Source organism: Mesoplodon mirus (genome assembly GCF_964341445.2).
Source record: "Mesoplodon mirus genome assembly, chromosome: 16".
NCBI lineage: Eukaryota > Metazoa > Chordata > Mammalia > Artiodactyla > Ziphiidae > Mesoplodon > Mesoplodon mirus.
Genome location: NC_138992.1, coordinates 67,430,748 through 67,458,255, shown reverse-complemented (window position 1 = coordinate 67,458,255; position 27,508 = coordinate 67,430,748). Strand labels below are relative to the sequence as shown.

At 38.8% G+C, this 27,508-nt stretch overlaps 1 protein-coding gene across 1 annotated transcript in view; it reads right to left on the bottom strand.

Moving 5' to 3' along the window:
• Window positions 1–9,993: 9,993 nt before the first annotated feature.
• ARMC1 (armadillo repeat containing 1) overlaps window positions 9,994–27,508 on the bottom strand; it is a 33,865-nt gene continuing 16,350 nt past the window's right edge. The window contains exons 4-7 of the mRNA XM_082601031.1: window positions 24,186–24,375; window positions 13,123–13,239; window positions 12,963–13,037; window positions 9,994–12,190 (exon numbers count right to left, since the gene is read on the bottom strand). Coding sequence (XP_082457157.1) covers window positions 11,999–12,190; window positions 12,963–13,037; window positions 13,123–13,239; window positions 24,186–24,375 — 574 coding nt within the window. The 3' untranslated portion in view covers window positions 9,994–11,998. The remainder of the gene's footprint in view (window positions 12,191–12,962; window positions 13,038–13,122; window positions 13,240–24,185; window positions 24,376–27,508) is intronic.

Here is a 27,508-nt window from a genome sequence, read left to right as displayed (position 1 = left end):
CTCTTTTTAACTTGAAAGAATAAAATATAATGGAAAATCAGGCTACCTCTATAATTTTCACATATCATTTCAAAATTTTTCTTTAAAAAAATTCAGATTTAATAAATTACTAAGTCAAATATTACTGATTTTATAGATCACATTTATATGTTAGTTTTAGACATACTTTTGGAAAATTGTTATGCCTGTATGTATCACAAATACATTACACTGCAGAGCCCTTGCACAATTATTTATAAGAACTACAAACCAGAAAGCCTTAACTGAATAAGACTGCATGGAGGCAACTATTAAAACACATGTGAATCTGAAATCTAAAAAGTAGGTAGAGAATCAATCTGCTTTCATCCTTTTTCTTGAATAGTTCATCTGCAAAAGAAGGGGGGAGGTAAAATTTCATAAGAAAACTTTCAAATCTTCAGCTGAAATTGAAACCACTCCTGAGAGAGCACACAGGCACAGAATCTTTGTATTGAAAATAAACCAATATCCATTACATTTGTGTACTTGATAGTTATAAATCATAACGTACATTATAGACCCCTGCATCTACATATGCACATAAACTGGCTGTATTTACTTTAATAATGAGATTGCTTCTGTAGAGCAAATGATACAATAAATGTTCAACTATTTTGAATGGTTGCTATTTCTATTTTATAGTCTTCATATGTCTTCATTGTTTTGAAAATGTAGACAACTGAAATTAAATAGTCATTACCATTCCTCTACAGTAAGTACTGATATGCTATACATGAACACAAACACTTATAGAAACATACTATGCATTCCTTTGAAATAGGTGAAGAAAAATAACAGCCATAACTTGCTAAAAAGTCATGTAAGATAGCTGCCTTTCTACTGATGACATTTTCGCTTCTACAGTTGTGAATTAATATTTTTTAATTTGGAGAATTTATAAATATACAGGAAATGTGTGACACCCATTAACCAAGCCTCACAAACCAACATAATTCCATGTCTATGTAATAGTAGAAACTGTAATTTATAACATATACCAAATAACAATTCAAGCTTATTACAGCTATCAAAGGCTTCTTCATCCTAAAACATTTACGCTTTTGAATAGTTGCTAGCTCAAAAATGTTTATGTCCGTTTTAAGTATTCAATTGATTAAATTTAAACCTTCTCCCCAGAAGTGCCTTGAGAAATTTTTGAATTATATTCTTGCCCTTTTAATATATTTTTACTTGGATCATGACCTAGATTCTGGATATCTGGAGAATCCAAACATTTGTGGGTATATGTGTTGTCGAAATATTTTAAAATAGGTAATACTATTGGGTGCTGAAATAAAAAAGAATTTCAAGGTTAAGAAACTTCAAATCTATAAATATCTGCTATCAAATAGGTGGCACCATGCTGGCTGCTATTTAGGGTACCCTGACATTTATAACGGGAAACACTTCAGAAATAAGCCCAAGGGCAAAATGAATACACTAAAAATCATACAAAAGCTGAGTAACTAATAAAACAGCAAAGATATTCAACTAAACATCAATGGTTTTGTATATAAGCTTTTGCTCTGAATTTCAATTTGAGCAGTTTCTGAAACCTGCTGGTTGGAGGAAAGGGGCTTTCCTGAACTGAGCAAAAAGTAACATCTCTCACAAGACCTTTAGAGCTTAGAAGTACAAGAACTAATTCATGGTTTTCAACCTTGGCTGTATATTAGCATCACCCCAAAGCTGTTAAAGAATACCCATGCCCTTGCCCCATCCCCAGAGACTGGTTCAAGTATCTGGAGTGGGGACAATGTTATTTATTAAAAGCAGGCAAATAATCCTAATGTGCAGATAGGGTTGAGACCCACTGAACTAGATGCAAGGATCAGAGAAAGCAGATAGTAATCTAGGAGTCTGATGATCTTTCATGGAAATAAACTCATCCATGCTAATATAAAAAATATGACGGGGCTTCCCTGGTGGCGCAGTGGTTGGGAATCTGCCTGCCAATGCAGGGGACGTGGGTTCGAGCCCTGGTCTGGGAAGATCCCACATGCCGCGGAGCAACTGGGCCGGTGAGCCACAATTACTGAGCCTGCGCGTCTGGAGGCTGTGCTCTGCAACAAGAGAGGCCGCGATAGTGAGAGGCCCGTGCACCGCGATGAAGAGTGGACCCCGCTTGCCACAACTAGAGAAAGCCCTCGCACAGAAACGAAGACCCAACACAGCCATAAATAAATTAATTAATAAAAAAAAATATGAGTGACTGGAGTATTGAGACTGAGCACATTCTCATTCTGGTTAATTTTAAATAGGCTTAAGATAAAACTAATTCAACTTGTCTCCTTAGTCCACTAGGAATTTAATAGTAGTAATATAAGAAAATTCCTAACTGGCCAATCCAGCAAGTCTCTGTTCAGCCTTAGAGAAGGATCCAGAGTTCAGCTATCAAAGACCAGTCCTTCCAGCCCTCCTCTGGACTACACTCGCTTCTGAACCTCATTCTACATTAAGTGTCTCTTTTCTATATCTTCTCTCTCTAGGATCCATCCCACTAACATCTAAACATCTCAGTCTCTCCTATCTTAAAGCACGCATCCCTAGATCCCTCATCAACACCCTCGCCCACAATCCTATTCTTCTAGTGTCTCCTAGCTCAGTGTCCAACCAGCCCATCAGTGCAGCTGCTAAGGATCCTGGGGGTCTCCCCTCACAACGAATCACCATGTCCTTCTCTGACAATGCATTAAAGAAACTCTCAATCATGACACCTCTCTCCATGCCCACTGCTTCTTACCAAGTCTAAGCCACCATTGTCCCTGCATTGCAAGTATGGTAATAGCCTTATAATGTGGTATCCTCCAATTCATTCTTCTTCTCTCAGGCCCATTCTCCACATGGTAGCCTAAGTAATCTCTTGGGCAAATTACCAGTTACCAAACCCATGTTTCAGTCTTTCCTTCCTTCCTTCCTTCCTTCCTTCCTTCCTCCCTCCTTCCCTCCCTTCCTTCCTTCTGCACGAGGGATCTTCGTTGCCGCGTTCGGGATCTTAGTTGCGGCATGCAAACTCTTTGTTACGGCATATGGGGTCTAGTTCCCTGACCAGGGGTTGAACCGGGGCCCCCTGCATTGGGAGAGCGGAGTCTTAGCCACTGGACCACCGGGGAAGTCCCAAATCCACTTTTTTAAAATTAACAGACCTCATAGAAGTATTGAGATCAAGTGAATACTAAACAAGAGCAATTAGCAACTGTGAAGCATAATAAATGGTAGTTATTAGTTTATTAATGTACAAATACTTAATAGCAATTGAACTATTTGCATTAGCAGAGGAAACAAAATATTCAGGGACCAAAAGGGCCTACAAAGTCTTGTTTTATCTGGCCTCCACCAACATTTCCGTCTCATCTTAGACTCAACACATCAGCCTTACTCTTACTTAGCCTTCACAAAGCTGTTCCTTTTGCCTGGAATGCTCTCCTTGTCCCACTTGGCCAATGAACTCCTGCTCATCACTCAAGTTCTGGCTTAAACTTTAATTTCTCCAAGAAGCCTATCTTGACTCCTCCATCCCCCTTCCCAGACAACATCAGGTCTCCCGAACCTCCTGTGCTACTTCCAGGTACATCATATTTGTAATGAGCTGTTCCATGATCTTCCTTCCTTCCCACTAGGCCATGAACCCCATGAAGGACCATGTCTATAACTCCATCCATCAGCACTATGACTGGGACAATATAGGTTTTCAAATGTTTAATAACTAACTTTAATGACCTAACTGAAACATACCCTCAAGTGTCAGCATGAGTTGGTAATTGTTGGCATTTCTCCATCACTTTGTCTCCATTGAGCTTCACCAACCAGAGTAAGGAAAGTATCTTCTTTTTCCTAGTATTTAACTTGTATTTCTAACATAAGTTATGGAGGTGACAAACCATCTGCTTGGCCTATTTTGCTATGACAACACTAAGAAATGGTATAATGAAGGAAAAAAGTTTATCTGTTTTCCCATCCTGTATCATAATAGCTCAGTGATCAGGATCTTAATTTAGAATAATTTTTCTTTAACTCATTACCTTCTACCAGCTTACACTTGCTATTTACTATCCAATCAGAGAAAAAATTCCCGTAGATTGTCATCCCCAAGAGTTTTACTACGTTTCCACAAGAAGTTAAATAAAATACTAGTAGTCCTTAATACCAAGCACCATAAGTATCTTCATCCAGAAGTCTTTATACATTGTTTATCGTCCTTCAGTAAAAAACACTAGTTTTTTACTGAATTTAACTCTCAGTGGGACCGGAAACACTTGGATTTCTTCTCACTAGGTACATCTTGCTTTAATTCCATGTGTGTCATGTGAATCTAATTTTTTTAAAAAAGACCTTATATCACCTGGAAGAACTTGATACATTAAAAAAAATCAATAAAATCAAAACTAAAAGTATAAATGCCCATGTAAAGAAAGTTTGACAAAGCTTTATTTTTACATACGAATTTCCTTAAAGCAGTACACTTTTTCTCTGAGTTTCTACATGGAGAGGTAATGATTCTTTTTCCCTTAAAATGTTATCTCCTGGGCTTCCCTGGTGGCGCAGCGGTTGAGAGTCTGCCTGCTAATGCAGGGGACATGGGTTCGAGCCCTGGTCCGGGAGGATCCCGCATGCCGCGGAGCGACTGGGCCCGTAAGCCACAACTACTGAGCCTGCGCGTCTGGAGCCTGTGCTCCGCAACGGGAGAGGCCACGACAGTGAGAGGCCCGCGCACCGCGATGAAGAGTGGATCCCGCTTGCCACAACTAGAGAAAGCCCTCGCACAGAAATGAAGACCCAACACAGCCAAAAAAAACAAAAATAAATAAAAATTAAAAGAAGGCTCAACATTAAAAAAAAAAAAAAAAAAAAAAAGAAGGAACGAGACCAGCGTTCTAGTAGATAAAGGAGGAGGAGGAAACGAGAAGAGAAGGGACAGGGGCCTGCAGGGCTGGGAGACATAAAAAAGACATCCTGGGAAGATAGGGAGCCTGTGGACCACAGAACCCGGAGACATAAGAGCATCACGTAAAACTAAATGGAGTCTCGTTTTTTTTTTTTTTTTCTTTTTGCGGTATGCGGGCCTCTCACTGTTGTGGCCTCTCCCGTTGCGGAGCACAGGCTCCGGATGCGCAGGCCCAGCGGCCATGGCTCACGGGCCCAGCCGCTCCGCGGCATATGGGATCCTCCCAGACCGGGGCACGAACCCGTATCCCCTGCATCGGCAGGCGGACTCTCAACCACTGCGCCACCAGGGAGGCCCTGGAGTCTCGTTTGAAAAAAAAAAAAATGTTATCTCCTAAAATGGAGCCCTGCCTTCTAGCTCAACTCTTTCAGTCTGCCTTAGGGTTTTTTCACTCTACTTTTTCATTCATTGGTAAGGTCAGGGTGACTGATTTTCCATGTATTGCCTTTTTCCATTACTTACCTACCAGTCTTCTAGTGCATTTATCTTAAGCTAAAATTTTCCCTTTTTTCCCACCAATCACAAGATTACTTTTTCTTCTGAAAATGTAACTGGATATCTGAAATATCTGTGTCCTAATAAACTATCCTTCCACTTGGAATACTTAAACATGAGAAAATGGATACTTATGCAACTCATATTTTCATGTTTAAGTCCTTATTGGAAAAGAATAGATTAGAAAAGAACCTCGGGAAACAGGCTAGTCCCGAAGCCATCAGTAATGAGGAGGCTTGGAGCTAGGCTTCAAGGTGGGCTTGATAAGAAGGGGGCAGGGCAAGAGGAGGCACAGCTTTGAAAGTGACCTAGGCTGTTGTAACTTACAAAATAAACACGCTTAGGAATGAAGAGACAAAAGACACAACTAGGGCTTCCCTGGTGGTGCAGTGGTTGAGTCCGCCTGCTGATGCAGGGGACACGGGTTCGCGTCCTGGTCCGGGAAGATCCCACATGCCGCGGAGCGGCTGGGCCCGTGAGCCATGGCCGCTGAGCCTGTGCGTCTGGAGGCTGTGCTCTGCAACGGGAGAGGCCACAACAGTGAGAGGCCCGCGTACCGCAAAAAGAAAAAAGACACAACTAAGTGGTCAAGGGTACAGCAGACCAGGTAAGTGCTGAAAGAGTTTAAATGGTTAGGAAAGATTGGCAACAGCCCAAGCGGGCAGAGAAGGCTCCATGGAATAGCCTTGAAGAATAGATAGAATTTGGTCATTTGAGAAAAGAAAGCATTTACTGAAGACTAAAGATGTCAACTCAACTAAAAATAAGAATGTCGGATCAATTAGAAGAGCAGGACAGGTTACAGAGAATATTGAGAACATAAGAATAATTTAGATTTGACACAATAAAAGTCACTAAAGGCTTAAAGCTAGGAGAGTAGAAAATAAAAATATATAATTATTTTGGCAACAATTTGGTCACTAAGAAGGACCTCTGAGATTTAAATCTCAAACCTGGGGAATTCCCTGGCAGTCCAATGGTTAAGACTCCATGCTTCCACTGCAGGGGGCATGGGTTCAATCCCTGGTCAGGGAATTAAGATCCTGCATGACACGCAGCACAGCCAAAAACAAAACAAAACAAAACAAAAAAAAACCCCAAACCTGACACTTATTTGTTATATTTAACTCCAGTTATTTTATTTTCAACCTTCAGTTTCCTCTGTAAAATGAGTACTAAAATCCCAGCTCACTGGACCCTTGGGATGATTAAAGGAGATTACACAAGTAAAAGCCCAAGTACATGGCCTGGAATGTAGTTGACGCTCCAGTAATGTTACATGTTACTAAGAAGCAGGTGGCAGTAATCCAGAAGTACAATAATTACTCCAAACAAGAGAAGACTCAGAATACCAAATACCCAGGCCCCCGACATGGAAGTACTACTATCACTGTCAATTTACCATAACAACTCATTCGTAAACACTCCCCAAATGTTGGGCACACACAGTATTACACTCCAGAGTGTGGCAAACACTGAGAAAACCTAAGAGATACTCCCTCCCCTTACAAATCTTGATCTCAATAATAAGTGATATACTTACGGAAAGTAACGGACCATAAATGACAGGTCCCGAACCTAAGTAAGTACCATAGCAGTTAAGATAAAGAAAGAATCATGGGGTGAAAAATGACCACAGGGGTGTAATGGATTTGAATAAAAAGCAGTGGGAAATACTTTGTACAATGTGCAAGTTGCAAATATTTTTATTAAAGAAATGGGCATTTCTCTTTAACGTGTTAAAGAACTTCTGTAAGTCCAGTAAGAAAAACCAAATCCTTCTCCCCCTGCCAAAAAATGAAAAAGGACAGAGACAACTCACAGAAAAAAATAAACAGCCCTTAAATACATAAAAAGCTCACTCTCAATCATAAGAGATCCATTTTTTTAGACCACAAAGGGCTAAGTATGAGGTAACACAGTTGGAGAGAATGAAGGAAAGCAGGAAACCTCATATCTTGCTGGTGAGAGAGGAAACTGGAATAATTTCTAAGGAAGCAGGAACTATCTAAATTAAAAGCCCTCACAGCCTTTGACGTAGCAATTCTACATCTAGGAATCCATTCTACAGATATACTTAGGTAGCAACATTTGTAGAAGCAAGGGATTATAATCAAAACACTGGTTAAATAAACAGTGGAACATTAGAATGTTAACAATGTGAAGCTGTGAAAGAAGGAAGCTACTTTATACAGGGATATAGAGTAATTCCTAAGATATACTTTAAGTGAAAAAAGTAGGGTGCAGGGCATTATCCTGTGTGGGACAAAAACATGAAAAAGTTGGTAAATTTACAGACTATCCTTGATGGGCACACAAACTTAGTAGCAATGGCTGTCCCTGGTGAGGGGAACCAGGTGACTAAGGTTCAAAGGAAGAGTCACTCATCACTGGATACCTATCTTGAACATGTTAAAAAATTCAAAGTGTATACTTCCTACCAATCGAAACAAGTGAGAACAAAATAAATCAAAACATTCACTGTTATCAATATGGTCCATTTGTAGGATGGACAGATGACTTGCATCTTTATGCATTTCTATAATTTTCATAAGAAAATGTTTTAAAGGAGATGAGAGTGTAAAGGAGGAAATTCTAGATAAGAAAGAATATGAGCAAATCTAGAGGGCAGGCTGAATACAGAATATTTAGGTTATAATACACAGGCAAGCCTAAATAAAGGAGACTTTTTTTAAAGAGTTTTACAAACTGTATTGCACTGATTAAAATTCTAGGTCTCCATCTCATATTTTTAAAAAACAGACTGTTTTTGAAACGAGATATACAACTGTGCTTCACATATAGAAAGGCTGTGGTAATGCTGCAGAATGTATGAAAGATTAGGTTGGGGGCTAAGCTCTCACGGCATTTTTGGTGCTGGACAAAGCAGTACAAACTAATCCATGGGCCTTTGTTGACATTAAAGCAGAAAAACGACAAAGGTACTGTTAAGATTAATCTGACACATCAGAATGTGGCTACTCTACAGTAAAAGTAGCCAATTTCTGGCCACAGGCATGTTTCTTGTGGCTCAGGTAGTGTTTTAAGGGTCTGGAAAAGCAATAAAGTCCAGAAACTCTGATTGTTAAAAGCCCATAGTCCACATGAGAAGACATGGTTTCCCTCCTTAGACAGGCTGGGCACTCTCCGTGTGTTTTCCTATGTTGTAGCCTAAACAGACTCACTTCTTTCACGTACCTAACTCTTCTGGCCTCCAGACAGAGTTCTGGATTGCTAACAGACACCCGGGTGAAGTCACTGGACTACTGGAATGCTGGTGGTGGGAGACGGGAGGGCTCAGCAGGGGACCCAGGACACAGGCTGCCCGTGAGAGGCGGAGGCTCGGGAACCAGGCCAGGCCACGCAGTCTAGTCCTGGCTTCACTACTTATTAGTTCTGCGACCTGGGACTAATGAGTTACTTAATTTCTGTCTCATTTCCCCCCATCTATAAAATGGAGACATAACAGTACCTACCTCACAGTTGTTAAGGATTAAATGAACAAATATTTGTAAAGCACTTAGCACAGTGCCTGGCACAGAATTAGTTTTTCTGAAATTTATTGCATGACCTCAGTTCTAAGAGAAATAAAAATTCACAGACTTTACACTTGATAGGTACAGCAAAGGAGAGGGGAACTCTCAAAGACGACAGTAAATGGAGATTTAGAAGGTATCTACCCAGAGGTACCTGAAGACAAGAGATGAGTTCTTCAAGGGTCAACATTCAGACAAAAATCAAATAGCTGAGGACTTAGCCTCAAAAACAAAAATCCCTCTGACTGGATACAGAAAGATGAGTCACATAGAGTGTGACTAGAAAGGCACAGTGTCTTGCTTGAGACTCAAAGAAGAGAATCATGTCAAACTTCCAGTAACAATAATTCCATCTTATACTTGTACCAGTACTATATATATGTAATATTCTCCTAAAATAATTCTATAAGAATCAGGATATTATAAGTTAATTTTAACTTCATTCAATGGAGCATTATACCCCTTTCTCCTGCTTTTTGAAAAAATAAAAATCAAATGACAAAATAAATGGGGGAATTTGCCTAGCATTAATCAGCCAGAAATAAACATGCCCAGAAAAGAAAAAAAATACAGCCTGACATTTTTCCTATTTGCCCAACGAGTTCAACAGTACCCTCCATTTATTTTTTACTGATTAAAAAAAAAAATTCTTTGTTCATTCTCTTAAAAAAAAATTTGAGCATTAAATACTAGCCAGGTACTGCTACAGACTTTCTCGGTTCTCAGAGAGCTAAGTAGGGGACAGACACTGGTAAATATAATTTTAATCTAATGCGATAAACACTACAATGCATATGTGTACAGGGGCACTGATCCAAACCCAGGAAGAAGCAGGTGTGGTGCTGGGAAGGAGATGAATGGAAGATGCCCGGGAATTAGTCGGGTAACGCACTTGCAGCGAGGGAGTGAGGAGAAGGTGCCGGGCAGTGTGGATACAAACAGGCTTTAGCGAAATCAGTAAGGCTTATACCACAAAAATGCAATATCCATTCAATTTTAATTATCTTACCTTTTATTATTTTACAATATATTTCAAAAAATGCTGTTACAGTTGCCTTAACTGCTCTATATATAAGACCTGGAATCAAGGAACACTGAGAATTAGAACACACAAACATCAAGCTGTAATACCTACTTGTGCTGAACAACTACTATCAAAAGGATGTCGTTTTTTAAATAAGCAGATGTGTGGCAATGCAAAATAAAATACAAACCTGTTAAAACAGAACAGTAAACTTTGTTTCAATGGCTATAGAAAGGAGGTGGTTTTGTTTTGTTTTTTTTCCCCAACACATCTGGTCTGGCAGCAAGTTGTACTATGCATTTAAAGCAATACATGCCCTGAAAGCTTATATTTTCAGTTGTGCGCATCACCTGAATCAGACCCCAGGTGAAAAAATATTACTCTCCATACCCTCAACACCCCTCCCTCCATAAGGTCACAATGTTCTTGAACTCAAGATTCTTGTTGGCGAACTATTTTACAATAATTCTTCTCCAGTGACACTGGATGCTTTTAGTTTTCTCTAAAAGAGAAGCAATGAAAATGCAAGGAAACCCTCCAGGGTCCAATTTTCACTTCACATTCTCCAAGGAGTAAAATAGCAGCTCTACATGTTGATGAAAAAAGTTTTTGATTTCCTCCTATTAGTTTTTAATCATATGAGCATTAAACTTTATCTGGAGTTAGTTGGATTTCCAAAAGAAAATTTTTTGTTGCCAAATATTTCAGAAATTTAATAAAGCATTACATATATGTAATTAGCTCTTAAATCTATACCAAAAATATATATGTATATATATTTATATTTATTTATCTTACCTTTGCTGAAGTCCTGTTTTTTTCTGGCAGAAAGTTTAAGTGGACGGACAAACGCTGGCTTTATTTCTTTATAAGCAATAATTTGAGTCTTTTTTTCTTTTCATTCAATATGACTGCATGTTCATAATAAATTCACAAAAGGCAATACAAGGAAACACCTACTGAATAGGCATCTGCCAAGCAATTCATGTTTTAAGGTTAGACTCTACCAAATAGCACTATGGCATTATAGGCATTCCATTTTTGTTTTCTTTTTTTCAAGTTTGTCAGTTCTTTACTACTTTTTTTTTTTTTCTTAGCAAGGGATACTGTATAATCACAAAGTAAGGCCTAGAGACCATTTACAGTCACTCCCAATATTAGGGTGGACATAATTCTCAAGAGCTGATATAAACCAAACTGAACAGTAGTCAACTAGGACCACATTTGGTCACATTCAAATGGTCTTCCAATAACACTTTGCTGATATACATGTTTCCTTCTCGACTGATTTTGTGTTAATCTTTTAAAAATTATAACAAATAAGACTGCCAAGTTTTTGTAGAGTTGTATTTTTAGGGGTTTGTTACGTTGCTATGAATATGTTTTAATTCACAAAATGTCACTAGTAACGTCCTTTCTATAAACATGGTTGGCAAAATAAAAAAGGCACAAAAGGGGAATTATGAGAAATGCTTTCAAAGCAAGTATCTTTCACGAGAAAGAAAGAGTACCAAAGCAAGTATCTTTCATGAGAAAAGGCAGAGAAAAGTGTTCAGTAATTCATGCACAACTTGAGCTAAAAAAAAAAAACAACAAACTTCTCTTCAGATAGGTCCTGAGGCTTGAGAAAACAAGTTTTCCTAATCACGTGCTTTGTGTAAAATAAAATGTAAAGCTGCACAAATACATGTTTGGTTTAACAGTGGACCCATGTTTTTTTAAAAAGTGAGGCAATTTAAACAAAGGAAAACAAAACCAAAACGCCTTCATAAACAAAGCAATTCCACCTGTACCCTCTGTCCTTTTTACCACTTAGTGGGGTAAAATGTCCAGTAAAATGTAAAATGCAGCATTCTTAATCATGTAATCTAGAAACTTTTCATGATAACTTATTGCAAATTGCACTTGACAGTTCACCACAACAATGGAAAACTGGCCCCTTGTTCGTTTACACAGTCCTTGAGCCCCAAACTGAAGTCACCAGTAAAACGATCTGGATAAAAAGTTTGCAGCTGTGCTCAGCCAGCTAGCTCCACCCTCTGGGTGTGAGCCCACCCGGGACACTGCTTTATCCTGCTCCTTTGTGGGACTCTCGTCCTCAGGCAGGTAGTCGGGCAGCTCTGTGTTCTGTTCTACTTCCACAGGTGTGTCCTGGAACGGGACCAGCATCTGATGCAGAGAGCATGTTAAGAGTTGTTACAAAGTCAACCTAATTGATATAAGTACATGTCAAACGTTAAAAGTCAACTTTACGTCTCATTCTCATCACCATATTTATTCTCAGAGGCTATATTCCTTTAAAAAGTATCCTCTTCTATGAAGGTAGGCCCAATTGTTGAGCACTATGTAAGCGCAGAAGGAAGAAGTACACATGAAAATGCTGATGCTTTTCTCCTGAGGCTCCAGGAATAAATGTTCAACCTCTATTTAAAGACGACAAAAACAAGCATCTGACTGCTATGGGGCCCTGAAGGGCCAATGAACCTCCTTTCTATGGAAACTCAAATGAGCTAAAGCCATATAGATCCCTCTTCCCTATCACAAAGCTAGTGGAAAGAGTAGCAAGATGCAAAGATTATCACTATATATACTTGCCCAACGATGGGTTGGATCTTTATTTTTGGACTGGCAAAACCAATTAAGGGTTAGAAAGTATTTAAAAACCAATGCAAGGAAACCACATATCCTTTATTTCCAAATAAAATCAGCAAGACATCTCCACTGAGATCAAGAACAGAGTCTGAGAGATTCTGAAATCCAACAAAGATCTCTCTATATTTCTAAAAGTGTTAACTGCTAACCAAGAAACATTAGAATAATCTGACTCAGCCACATCGCTATATACTCAGCAGCTATTCATCTAAAAATACTAGCAATCTGCTGGCCACAAGGGATCATCAAGAGGGAGTCAAGCATAAAGCAAACTAAACAGAGCTTTTACCTCTTCTCCACTTTCGCTTTTCACAACTTGCTGAGCCTTCATAACCTTGGTTGATGCTATTGCCGATGCCAAAGCCTAGGCCAGATAAAAAGACAACAATTTTGAACACTGACGTGTTTACCTGTAACCTCAAGCATATTTAGCCATTTAAAATACCAACCTCTGCTTTCAGATCTGAACGGATTCGCACCACACATCTTTGAACAGCCATTTGAAAAGTAAAGCTAATAACGCCTTTAATTTTTAACAAAGCCTCTTCACACAGGTTTCTCCGAGACTGAAAAAGTAAAAGCAAATTGTTATTAAAACTAGCAAAATAATAAGGGAATAAATCAAACCAAACAACACTGAACTAGTCTTTATATTTGGGGGAAAGGAGGGAACACAGGGCAAGGGAAAGCTAATGTCCCTATTTCAATTCTACAATCACACATTTGAGGGCACAGAAAGGGTGGTGCTTAGTCAAGTTTATGAAAATTTATAAGATCCAACAAAATAGTAATTCCTGCTAGATTTTTTTCAAGCTTCATTACTAATATTTAATTTTAATCATTTTAATCAGAAATAAATTTGCCAGTGTTAATTTAAATCTTAAACCAAACAGAATGGAAGAATAATATAGAAAACATGCTGAAAAGCAGAGTTTCCTCAAGCTCAAGGGTGGGCAAACTACGGTCCAACAGCTGTTTTTGTAAATAAAGTTTTATTGGAAACACCCACACCTATCTGTTTACATATTGTCCAAGTCTAGTTTCACCCTCTAGCAGAGTCAGTAGTCATAACAGAGACCATATGCCTGCAAAACCGGAAGTGTTCACTATCCAGCCCTTTAAAGAAAGGGTTTACTGACCCCTGCTCTAGCTTTAAAACCTCCAGAGATAAATTCTAACAGACTGAAGTTAGAATTAGTGAGCATTCAGTGTATGAGTCACTATTTTTTAAATCACTTGGTATTTATATCACCGCATCCCTCATTCATGGCATTCTCGGTGGTTACCACTGCATTCTCAAGGGTTATCAATATCCACTTTTTGGTTCTCATTTTCCTCTTGACAAACACAATATAACATACGCCCTTCAATGCTTCTTTGACTTCTTAATAATACACTACCCTGGTGTTCTGCTTACATCACTGAGTATTTCACCCTCTGTCTCATTTTATCTCCAAGGTCCAGTCCTAAAACTAAGTGATTTTCTTTCTACTTCATCCCTCAGTAGACTATTCAGATCACTTCAAACATCACTACCATGTAGAAGCACAGAAGCCTACCTCCAATATGATTTTATTTTCATTTGTCTACAAACACATCCACGTGGATAACAAGTGGTCATCTTAAACACAAGATCCAAAGAGAAAATGAATTAAAAAGTAACTACAGTTCTCCCCATCCCTCCCTCCTCCTCCAACCCATACATCAAATCAACATCTCTGAATTATCCTGTTTCTGTATTGAAACCAGACTCCGATTCAGTACTTCTGAGGGGACAGGAATCGGCAAATGACACCAAGTCTCTGGGTCATAGCCTAGGAAGCACTGCCTTCAATTACCTGATTCATTCTTCTCTTCTATTGAATAAAATCAGTCTTCAAACTTATTCCCACATCCTTCAAAACAACTCACATCATTGTTTATCTCCTACTTAAACTATTTTTCCACTTCTGCGTTTCAACACTATTCAGGCAAGGGTCTCGCATACAGTGGTGCATGGCAGCGCACGGGGCTCATGTACCGCACTGTCCCTTCTGCAAAGCGCCTTTGGTGGATTAGTGCCCAAACGGTCCATGTTTATCTCTTCCACATATTCAACACCAGGTAAACTTAAAAGTGAACAGAAGTTTGCATAGCATGTACAACATGAAAGTTAGGATACGACTAGTCTAATCTGTTTCCTTACTTTAAATGTGAGGAAACCAACAAATATAAACGTTAAGCAACTTGCCTGGTTTATCACAAGAGTCTGACGTTAAATTCCAACTATGTGTGACAGTGAAAAACCAGATTCACGATGCCAATTCATCTTTATTTTAACACAAATTAACACATTTGCAACAGGTAAAGGGGGGGGTGTCCAATTCCAAGATGTAAACATGAGATCTTCAACAGAGCAAATAGGATCAAGAATTAGCTGCAAAGGATGAGTAACTTCTTGATGGGGATAGAGGGTCAAGATTAGGTTTTAAGAATCATAAGCAGATAAAATTAGGAATTGGGCAAGGAGGTAGATGGGTCAAAGTTAACTGCCTGGCAATTGCTAGGAGAAGAGTCGGGGCAGGGGAGAGAAGAGGGGGAGAGGGGAAGGGGAGGGGGAGGGAGGGAGGGAGGAAGAGGGGGAGGGGGAGAGAGAGTGTATGTGTATCAATTCAAAAGATGTAGATAGTAGCCTCTCTCCAATTTCTAAAGACTCCATAGTAGCATGATTTGCAGCTGAGGAAACAAGGCAAAAGGAAAAATGCTTGTGACAATCCAAAATCAGGAATATCTTTCTAAAAGCCTTGATACATACACTAAAGTAATGTACACTGCTTTCATGACTAGTGAGAGTAGACACGTTTCCCTGCGTAGCTGTCCAAAGCAGCAGTTAAGAGCGGGGTTCTGCAGCTAGACCCACGCTGCCTAGATTCAGATCCCACGTCCTTCACTCACCACTTCTACTATACCAGGAAGCTATTTCAATTTGGTGTGCTTCCGTCTCCTCATCTGTAAACTGGGACTATAAGTAGACCTTATAGTTTTATGAAAAATAAATGAGTTAACACACCAGAAGGGTACCTGCAAGTACTGCAATAAATGTTAGCCGATACTATTTACTGGAAACTACATCTCTTCCAGGAATTTCCCATTTTCCTGTTCGATTTTCTTCTGTTGATTTTTTTAATATACATTTTTAAATTTTTATTCTTTTTAATTAGAGTATAGTTGCTTTACAATGTTGTGTTAGTTTCTGCTGTACAATGAAGTGAATCAGCTCTATGTATACATATTTCCCCTCCCTCTTGGACCTCCCTCCCACCCTCTCCCCCCATCCCACCCATCTAGGTGATCACAGAGCACCGAGCTGAGCTCCCTGTGCTATATACAGCAGGTTCCCACTAGCTATCTATTTTACATACAGTAATAAGGCCACTAACCAATTATTCATTACAAATATTTTCCTACTTGTTTTTACGTTTTAAGAATACATTTGACAAAGCAAAAACTTTATTGTTAAACTACAGCTCTTTCCTAAAGCAATTTCTTCCACATCCTTTTATTACTTTTAGGTATCTTCTTAGTTGTCTATGTGTGAAGGCTTGACACTCATGGCTCCCTTTCTTGGGAACATGCACTCTTCCACATATATCCACTGCCTCACTCCTAAGTTTTGGTTAAATGTCAGTTTCTCCAAGAGGACTTTTAAACCATCCTATTTAAAACTATAATCCACCATTCCACCCCTTAGTAATCCCTAGCTACCTTCCCTTTATTTTTGTCCATGGAACTTACCACTTCTACTATACTATAAAACTTGGCGTGTTGACTGCCTCCTCCAACTATGATATTAGCTTAATGAAGTCAAACATAGGATTTATGAGAACTTTTGCTTATTTTGATCACTGCTGTATCCCTGGTGCCTAAAATAGTGCCTGGCACATACTAGGTGCCAGGTTATGCCACCAAAACATTACAGTACAGTTTCAGAGTTAACTTGCTTTTTTTTGGATTTTAGCAATTACATTTTTAAGATATAGTGGCCTATATATATTTCAATATATTTATTTATTTATTTATTTACTTTTGGCTGCACTGGGTCTTCGTTGCTGTGCACGGGCTTTCTCTAGTTGCAGGGGCTACTCTTCATTGCAGTGTACGGGCTTCTCATTGCGGTGGCTTCTCTTGTTGCAGAGCACGGGCTCTAGGCACGTGGGCTTCAGTAGCGTGGCGCGTGGGCTCAGCAGTTGTGGCTCGCAGGCTCTACAGTGCAGGCTCAGTAGTTGTGGCACACGGGCTTAGCTGCTCTGCGGCATGTGGGATCTTCCCAGACCAGGGCTCAAACTCGTGTCCCCTGCATTGGCAGGCGGATTCTTAACCACTGCCTAACGAGGGAAGCCCCCTATGTGGCCTATATTTTTGTGTGTGTGAGCTTTGTTGGGTTTTATTATTTGGTTTCTGCTAGCTTTAAAAAGGAACTGTACTGTTTTCATTCATTAACATTAAACAAATAGTACTGGTGACAATTTATATATCTTAATATCTTTCATTCAATTAATTTACATTTACCAGAACCTGCTTTCTAGAAACTTTTTGGGATCTTGGCCCCAGTTTCGATAAGATAGTTGTTAACTTATTTGGCAATGTCATGAATAATATGCATATGAAAAGTTTTCCCCAACCCGTTTACTGAATCTTAAATCCTGAGGGCTAGGTGCCCCAATACCACAACTAGAAAAAGCTGTGGATAATCCAATGTAACCTACCTGGCACAGCTAAAGAGATAAGTGGTAATCCACCAGTTGCCAGCCCTAAATATGTGAAGGTATATAACTTATCACTGCTCAAGATAACTTCAGGGAGACCTGCAATTCCAGTCAAGATGGAGTAACAGGGACCAGATTTACCCTCAAGCCTTAAACAACTAAAAATACAGACAAAATAAAATGAATAAAACAATGATTTCCAGGTGTTGGAAAGCAGGTGACCCCCGAGAGAAGGGAAGCAAATGAAGTGAGGCTCACCAGCACAGCAGCATATTGCCTGGAAAATTTTTAGGCTGTGACTCACAAAGCAGGAAGCCAAGCAGAACCAGCAGTCTCCCCAAGTTGAGGACACAAAGTTGAAAATTCAGGGAGGTCAAGGCAACTATAATTCATAGCACAGAGCATGAGAGGACACAGTTGCACAAAGGGGGCCCCTCAGAGAGAAGACACACACCAGAGATCGGCAATGGGCTCCCCTCTGGTTTTCAGCTGAGTGATGAAGGAAACAACCAGGCTGGAAAGGAATAGAAGGAACCATCCTGCGGACTCACACAGGGCTGGGAATACTTCCTGTCCCCATCAGCCAGAGCAGAGAAAACTGATGTACACAGCGCACAGACGGAGAACCCAGAAGAGTATGGCCTCAGTAGCATAGTAAAATTATCCCTAGGTTAAACGGTGCTGTGGTCTGCCTACCAGAGCTTAAAGGCAAGACTCAAAAACATCCAATGTTTGCAAGTAACTTAACTGATCCAGAACAAAATTCAAGAACATTTAAAGGCTTTGCATACAAATACATGCTGTATCCCAATATGTAAAATCTGTAATATCTGGCATCCAATCAAAAATTATGAGGCGTGCAAAGAAGCAAGAAAATACAACCTATAACTAGAAAAATCAACCTACAGAAACATACTCAAAAATAACACATGACTGAATTAGTTGACGAAGACATTAAACAGTTATTCTAACCATATTCTGTATGTTCAAGTAGACACAGTGTAAACTGTTAAGGAGATATATAAAAGGTTCAAATCAAACTTCTAGAGATAGAGGGAAGAAATAAGATACATTACATATAGAAGAACAAAAAAAAGAAGGACAGAATTCTGAATAGAAACAATACAAGGGAGAAGACAGTGGGACAATATTCGTAAAGTATGGTAAGAAAATGAACTGTCATCTAGAGTTCTATACACATAAAAATATCTTTCAAAAGAAAAATACAGTAAGGACTCTTCCAGATACACAAAACTCAAAGAGTTAGAGACGTCAATATCCATCTGACTTTTTTTTTTTTTAATTTATTTTTTGGCTGCACGGGGTCTTTACTGCTGTGCGCGGGCTTTCTCTAGTTGGGGCGAGCGGGGTCTGCTCTTAGTTGCGGTGCACAGGCTTCTCATTGCAGTGGCTTCTCTTGTTGCGGAGCACGGGCTCTAGGCGTGCGGGCTTCAGTAGTTGTGGCACGCAGGCTCAGTAGTTGTGGCTCGTGGGCTCTAGAGCACAGGCTCAGTAGTTGTGGCGCGTGGGCTCTAGAGCACAGGCTCAGTAGTTGTGGCACATGGGCTTAGCTGCTCTGCGGCATGTGGGATCTTCCCGGACCAGGGCTCAAACCCGTGTCCCCTGCATTGGCAGGAGGATTCTTAACCACTGCGCCACCACGGAAGCCCATCTGATAAAACAGCTGGACAGAAGATCAACAAGGAAGAAGACGACTTAACACTGTACACCAACTAAACCTAACAGACACTTGTAGAACACTCCAACCCAAGGTATATAGATTCTCAAGTGCACATGGAACATTCGCCAGGATAGACCTTTAGGCCACAAGACAAGCCCCAACAAGTGTAAAAGGATTGAAATCACACATATGAAATGAGATCAGAAATCAGTAACAAAAGGAAATTTGGGAAATTTATGAATATATGGAAATTAAACAACAAACTCCTAAACAACCAATGGGTCAAACAAGAAATCACCAAAAAAACTAGAAAATACTTTCAGATGAATGAAACGACAAACTACACACCACACCTGATGGCGTGCAGAGACAGCAGTGCCTAGAGGGGAATTTATAGCTAAAACGACTACATTAAAGTAGAAGGAAATCTCCAACCAGTTACCTAATGTTCCATTCGAGAAACAAGAAAAAAGGGCTTCCCTGGTGGCGCAGTGGTTGAGAATCCGCCTGCCAATGCAGGGGACACGGGTTCGAGCCCTGGTCCGGGAAGATGCCACATGCCGCGGAGCAACTAAGCCCGTGCGCCACGACTACTGAGCCTGCGCTCTGGAGCCCGTGAGCCTAGAGCCCGTGCTCTGCAACAGGAGAAGCCACTGCAATGAGAAGCCTGCCTGCTGCAACTAGAGAAAGCCCACGCGCAGCAACAAAGACCCAACACAGCTGCAAAAAAAAGAAACAAGAAAAAGAAGAGCCAACTAAACCCAAAGCAAACGGAAGGAAGGAAATAATAAAGATTAGAGCAGGGGAAGAAAGAAATAGAGAATGGGGGAGGGGTGGATAGAAAAATCGATGAAAGCACAAGTTGGTTCTTTGGAAAGAGCAACAAAATTGATAAACCTTTAGCAAGACTGACCAAGAAAAGAGAGGAAGAAGACTCAAATACTAAGAGCAGGAATAAAAGAGGATATATTATGACCAATCTTACCAAAAGAAAAGGATTATAAGCGAATACTGTGAACAACTGTATGCCAACACATCAGATAACCTCTGTGAAGTGATATATTCCTCAAAAGACAAAACCATAAACTGACGCAAGAAAATATGAATAAACCTATACAACAAGTAAAGCAACTGAATTAATAATCAGAACATTTCCCACAAAGAAAAGCCCAGGACCAAATGGTTTCACCAGTGAATTCTACTAAATGTTTAAAGAAGAGTAACACCTATCCTTCACAAACTCATCCAGACACTTCCCAACTCCTCTTAGGAAGCCAGGATTACCCTGATACCAAAACCAGAAAAAGACAGCACGAGGGAAAAAAAGACTACAAACCAATGTCCTGTATGAATACAGATACAAAATGCCTCAATAATATACCAGCAAACTGAATCCAGAAGCACATTAAAAAGATTATGCGCCATGACATATTGGGATTTATCCTAGGAATGAAGGGTTGGTTCAACATATGAAAATCAACGGATGCAATACATGATATTAACAGAACTAACTCATCTCAAGAATAAAGACAAATAATAAGCCATTTTTGAAAAACATGGACAAAGAATGAACAGACATTTCTCCAAATGAGAAAATCTGTGATAAATTAAAGACATACACAATAAACCCTAAGTCAACCACTAAAAATGGCCAATAAGCACGTGAAAAGATACCATCATTGTAATTAGGTAGATGCAAATCAAAATCACAATAAGATACCACTTCACACCCACTAGAATAGCTATTTTTTTAAGAAATGGAAAATAAGAAATGTTGGCAGGGATGTGGAGAAAATTGACCCCTCACACCTTGCTGATGGGAATGTAAAATGCAGCGGCCACTGTGGAAAAACAGTCTGGCAGTTGCTCAAAAAGCTAAACGTATCATCCAGCAATTCTACCCTTAAGAATATACCCAAGAGAAATGAGGACATATATCCACACAAAAACCTGTACATAAATGTTCATAGCAGAATTATTCATAATAGCCAAAAGGTGGAAATAAGCCAAATGTCCATCCTCAGCAGACCTGTACTACTTACTATAAGAAATGTTAACGGAGTCCTTCAGGCAGAAGGAAAATGATATGAGACGAAAATCTGTATTTACACAAAGGAATAAAGAGCCCCAGAAATGGTAAATATGTGGGTAGACAGAAAATACTCTTATTTTTTAATGTCTTTAAATACTTGTAAATGGCTAAGATGGATGGTAATTCTATGCTAAGTGTAATTTACCACACAAAACAATTTTTAATCAAAAAAAGAGAATATTTAATGTAATAACAAAGTAATCTGGGGTTTATAACATATGCAGAAGTAAAACATACAACAAGAACACAAAGGCAGAGATAAGGCAGATGAAAGTATAGTGTTATAAGTGTCTCATGCATGAAGTGATTAGTGTTATTGAAGCTACACTGATAAGTTAAAGATACAGAAAATAAACCCTGAATAAAATTCAAAAATACACAAAATAAACCCTAATTCAACAAACATAAAAGAAAGGAAAGAAGGAAAGAGAATTAAGGCAAATAAGCCAACAAAGGAGATAAAATGCAATCATAAAAAACTTTCAATTAGTCCAAAAGGCAGAAAAAGAGGAAAAGAGAACAAGGAACACATGGGACAAATAGAAAGCAATTAGCAAGATGGTTGTTTTAAATCCAGTCATACCAATAATCATACTAAAGGCAAATGATCCCAGCACTCCTGTTAAAAGGTAGAAAATTTTCGATTGGATTAAAAAAGCAAGGCCCAACTATATGGTGCCTATAAGAAATCCATGTGAAATACAGACACAAATAGAAGATACACACTATAATCAAAAGAATGCTTGAACAGCTAATATTAAAAGCAGACAAGGGACTTCCTTGGCAGTCCACTGGTTAAGACCTTGCCTTCCAATACAGGGGGTGTGGGTTTGATCCCTGGTCAGGGAGCTAAGATCCCACATGCCTTGTGGCCAAAAAACCAAAACAGAAGCAATATTGTAACAAATTCAATAAACTTTAAAAATGGTCCACATAAAAAAATATATTAAAAAAAAAAGCAGACAAGGTAGAATGAGTTGAGAAAAACCTACACTGTACAACTACTGAATAATACTTTAAAAGACAGTACAACTGGTATTACATTTTCCTTAAACGTTTGGGAGAATTCACCAATGAAGATATCAAGGCCAGAAATTGTCTTTATGGAAAGGTTTTTAACTACAAATCCAATTTCTTTGATAGACATAGAGTTATTCATTCAGGTTATCCATTTCTTCTTGAGTGAGCTTTGGCAATCCATCTTTCATGAAATTCTCCTGTTTCATCTACATTATCAAATTTATTGGCATAAAGTTATTTAAAATATTCACTTATTTTCATTTCAGTGTCCATATTAAAAGATCTAGAGCAATGCTGTCTCATTTCTGATACTGATATTTTGTGACTTCTCTCTTTTATTCTTAATCAATTTGGCTAGAGGTTTATCAATTTAATTGATTATGTCAAAGATCAGCTTTTGATTTCACTGATTTTTCTGTTTTCCATTCCACTGATTACTGGGGTTTTTTTTGTTTCTTCTGCTTACTTTGGATTTAATTTGCTCTTCTTTTTCTAGTTTTTAAGGTAGAAGCTTAAGTCACTGAGACCTTTTCCTTTTTGTATATAAATATTCAGGTATTTGGCGCTAATGAATTCCCCTCTAAACTCTGCTTTAGCTGCTTCCCACAAATTCTGATACTACATCTTTTTTTTAAATTATTTTATTTTTTTATTTTTGGCTGCATTGGGTCTTCGTTGCTGCACGCAGACTTTCTCTAGTTGCAGAGAGCGGGGGCTGCTCTTTGTTGCGGTGCACAGGCTTCCCATTGTGGTGGCTTCTCTTTGTTGCACAGCAAGGGCTCTAGGCATGCGGGCTCAGCAGTTGTGGCTCGCAGGCTCTAGAGCACAGGCTCAGCAGTCATGGCGCACAGGCTTAGCTGCTCCGCGACATGTGGGATCTTCCTGGACGAGGGCTCGAACCCAAGTCCCCTGCATTGGCAGGTGGATTCTTAACCACTGAGCCACCAGGGAAGCCCCACATTTTCATTTTTATTCAGTTCAAAATACTTCCTAATTTCTCCTTTGATTTCTTCACTGACCCATGGATTATTTTAGAAATGTGTTAGTTTCCAAAATTCTTAGGGGGTTTTCCAGGTGTCTTTCTGTGATTGATTTCTAACTTGCTTTTTCATTGTGCTCAGAGAACACACTTTGCTTGGTTCTCATTCTTTTGAATCAGGACTTGTTTTATGGGACACAATATGGTCTATCTTGGTAAATGTTTCATGTGCACATGAAAAGAATGAATATTATCTTGCTGCTGAGTGGGGCTTTCTATAAATATCAGTTAGGTTAAGTTGGTTGTTAGTGTTGCGTCTCCTATATCCCTGTTGATTTTCTGTATACTTGTTCTATTAATTGAGACAACGGTATTCAAATCTCCAGCTCTAGTTGTGAATTTATTTCTCCTTGCATTTCCGTCAGTTTTTGCTTCATATACTTTGAAGTTCTATTACTAGGGCATAAATATTTACATGGTTATGTCCTTTGAATAACTGACCCATTAAGCACAAAATGCCCCTCTTTATCAGAATAAAATGCTAATATTGGGACTTATTCTTTTCTTTTTATTTATTTTATTTATCTATTTATGGCTGTGTTGGGTCTTCGTTGCTGCATGTGGGCTTTCTCTAGTTGTGGTGAGCGGGGGCTACTGTTCATTGCAGTCTGTGGGCTTCTTATTGTCGTGGCTTCTTTTGGTGTGGAGCACAGGCTCTAGGCCCGTGGGCTTCAGTAGTTGTGGCTTGCGGGCTCTAGAGCGCAGGCTCAGTAGTTGTGGCGCATGGGCTTAGTTGCTCTCCACGGCATGTGGGATCTTCCTGGACCAGGGCTTGAACCCGTGTCCCCTGCACTGGCAGGCGGATTCTTAATCACTGTGCCACCAGGGAAGCCAGGGACTTATTCTTAAAGATTGTTAGCAGGTGACGCTGAGATAACCAGTTAACATGATTTCTCTCTCCCATGTTATGAACCACGTATTTATAAAAGTCTTACCGTATCATCAAGACCATCTATATGCAAAACCACTGTTTTGGCACGTTTATTTGTGGTTCCCAGAAAAAACTGAGCTTTCCTTCGACGTGAATTCATTTCACTGAAACTATCACCATCTGCCATATTGGAAGACTGAAGAATTTCATAGATTTCAGAGGCCAGCAGTTTTGTTTCTCCTGGAGTTGTAGTCCTTGAAAAGAAACATATAAATTAACAAAGTAGTCTTGTCACTTCTACTGATTCTGTAATTTTATTCCTCAACTTGGCAAAACCTTGTTTTCTTCATTCTGATCTATACTTTATTTCTAGAGTCACATAGGCTACATCTACTTAGATAAAGCAATTACAGACCACAGACTGGCAAAAATGGTTATAGGAAATAAATACTCCCACCACCACTATTTTTAACTTCCTTTATTTCATAGCTCAAAGTGTCATCATTTTCATACGGTAATAAATTCCTTTCTGGAAGATTTTCAATTCCTATCTACTTAAAACCAAAAGATTTTAAAAGAATAACATAGTCAAATCAACATGATGGTCCCACTGTTGTTCTAAGTATGTTTTTCTGGTATACTTCATAGGACTAATTTTATTGCTACCCTTCCTACGAAACAGTTAAGGGAACACCTCTATAGACACAGATCTCCCTTAAAGCTAAGTAAAATCTTGTCTTAGGCAAAATGAAATTTGCAAAAGCATATAAGCAAAAATGAAGTAAAAACGAAGTTACAAAAAAATGGCTCTGAAGAACCTAGGGGCAGGACAGGAATAAAGACGCAGACCTAGAGAATGGACTTGAGGACATGGGGAGGGGGAAGGGTAAGCTGAGACGAAGTGAGAGAGTGGCATTGACATATATACACTACCAAATGTAAAACAGATAGCTAGTGGGAAGCGGCCGCATAGCAGCTCGGTGCTTTGTGACCACCTAGAGGGATGGGATAGGGAGCGTGGGAGGGAGACGCAAGAGGGAGGGGATATGGGGATATATGTATATGTATAGCTGATTCACTTTGTTATACAGCAGAAACTAACACAACACTGTAAAGCAATTATACTCCAATAAAGATGTTTAAAAAAAAAAAACGAAGTTACGTCTTGATCTGGGCACTATATGAGGTATCACAAATATCTATGCATGTTGCTGTTCAACAAATTAATGATAAATAATTACTGCCTTATTTTTTTAAAATGCTTTTAAAACCAAAATGAAAAAAGCCAAGAGCATCTACATATTTGGAAGCAGGTATCTTAGTCTTAAAAAAAAAAAAATTACTGGGCTTCCCTGGTGGCGCAGTGGTTGAGAGTCCGCCTGCTGATGCAGGGGACATGGGTTCGTGCCCCGGTCTGGGAAGATCCCACATGCTGCGGAGCAGCTGGGCCCATGAGCCATGGCCGCTGAGCCTGCGCGTCCGGAGCCTGTGCTCCGCAACGGGAGAGGCCACAACAGTGAGAGGCCCGCGTACCGCAAAAAAAAAAAAAAAAATACTATTCAAATACTGTGATTCAAAACATTCAAGTACAAAAAGTCTAGAGTTATATGGTACAGTTGGCCATAAACATAAGAAAGACTGTATAATTAAACAAGTATTAGTTGCCCTAATCTTCTTAGGCAAGTGAAAATTGAAAGAGCTGATTAATGCCCTGGATTTAGTTCAGTCTTTAAAATATGACATCTGAGAAAAGACTATTTTGAAAAGCTCTTTCATCTAAATAACTGGAATTCTGCTCAGTAATTTACTATTCCATAATGAAGTATATTGATTCCTCACCACTTTTTCTGAAGTTATCTATATTGAAAATGTTCAAAATGTTATTCATAAAACACAACTGAAAGGTGAACTCTGATCTTCATTATATATCAAAAATAATTTTCATTTTGAATGTATTTCTTCACTGGTCATAAATACCAATTCACTCTAATTCTATATAGATGCTACTAATAACATTTTATACTGCCTATAAAAGCCAGATAAGACTTCCATATACTTCATGAAAGCAGTGAATATACTATTTTAATGTTAAAGACTTGTTATCATCTTTTGAAGATCTTCACAACTTTTCCTTTAGGAGTTGGTTTTGCTTTTTTTTTTCCTGTGTTGTTCACTAAAAAAAGTGTTCTTATAACATTTATGCAACTCAGAAAATCATCCTTCATTTTTCAATGTAAAACCAATCCTAACTTAAAAAGGGTTCTAAGAAGGCAGTCAGCAGCTCTGCTTAGGTAACAATGAAGTCCAAAGGCAGGAAAACTATGATCCTTGAGCAAAAGCCCGTCATTTACATATCATCTCTGGCTGCTTTAACCCACAAGGGCAGAGCTGAGTGCCACAACAGAGACTGTGAGCCCAGCAAAGCCTAAAATAGTTACTATCTGGCTTTTTATTTTACAGAAAAAAAGTTGCCACCCTCTGTTCTAAAAACTTTACAAAAAAACAACATAAAAATCAAGGCAAAATGGAGCAGCATTTTCAAGAATCACAAGAAAACAAAAGGTGAACCACAGATGCAGTCCAGTTGTCCTTCAAGTATCAAGGTTATAGAAAAGGAGTTTTAAACATGAAAGAACTCAAGGAATACTAGAGTCTTACTTGAGCAATCTACTAGAGAATTAAGCTTCAATCAAGAAAGAGATGACTGGGAAAACTTCAGCAAAAGGACTGATGAGGAGAATTTTACACATTTAACTGTAGATCTAAATTTAAAACTAAAGTGGAAAAGAGAATAGAATATATAAATGTTCTGATAAAGCAGAAATAATGCAACTTAAAAAAAGGAAAAGGGAGAAGAAAAGGGAAAAGTAGAAAAAGTCATTGACTATGGGAGTGAAAAGACTACCATTAAAACTAACAAGCAAGATGGTGAGTTTAAATAAGAAAACAGAAAACTTAGAACATCTCTTTAAAGTATAAGTACAAAGGTAACCACTATAACAATAAGACAAATCAGAAGAAATTTTCCAGATAAAAGAAGAAAACAGCAGGCACAGAAACACAACTATTATAATATACATGGTAATTACAACAAAAATGAGTTATGATGAAATATATCAGTAACGGCAATAAATATAAATGGACCTAGCTCACTAACTTAAAAGATTTTCTTTTTTTACTTTAATTTTATTAGAGTATAGTTGATTTACAATGTTGTGTTAGTTTCAGGTGTACAGCAGAGTGATTCAGTTATACGTATACATATATTCATTCTTTTTCAGATTCTTTTCCCAAATAGGTTATTGAGTAGATAGAGTTCCCTGTGCTATACAGTAGGTCCTTGTTGGTTATCTATTTTATATATAGTAGTGTGTGTATGTTAATCTC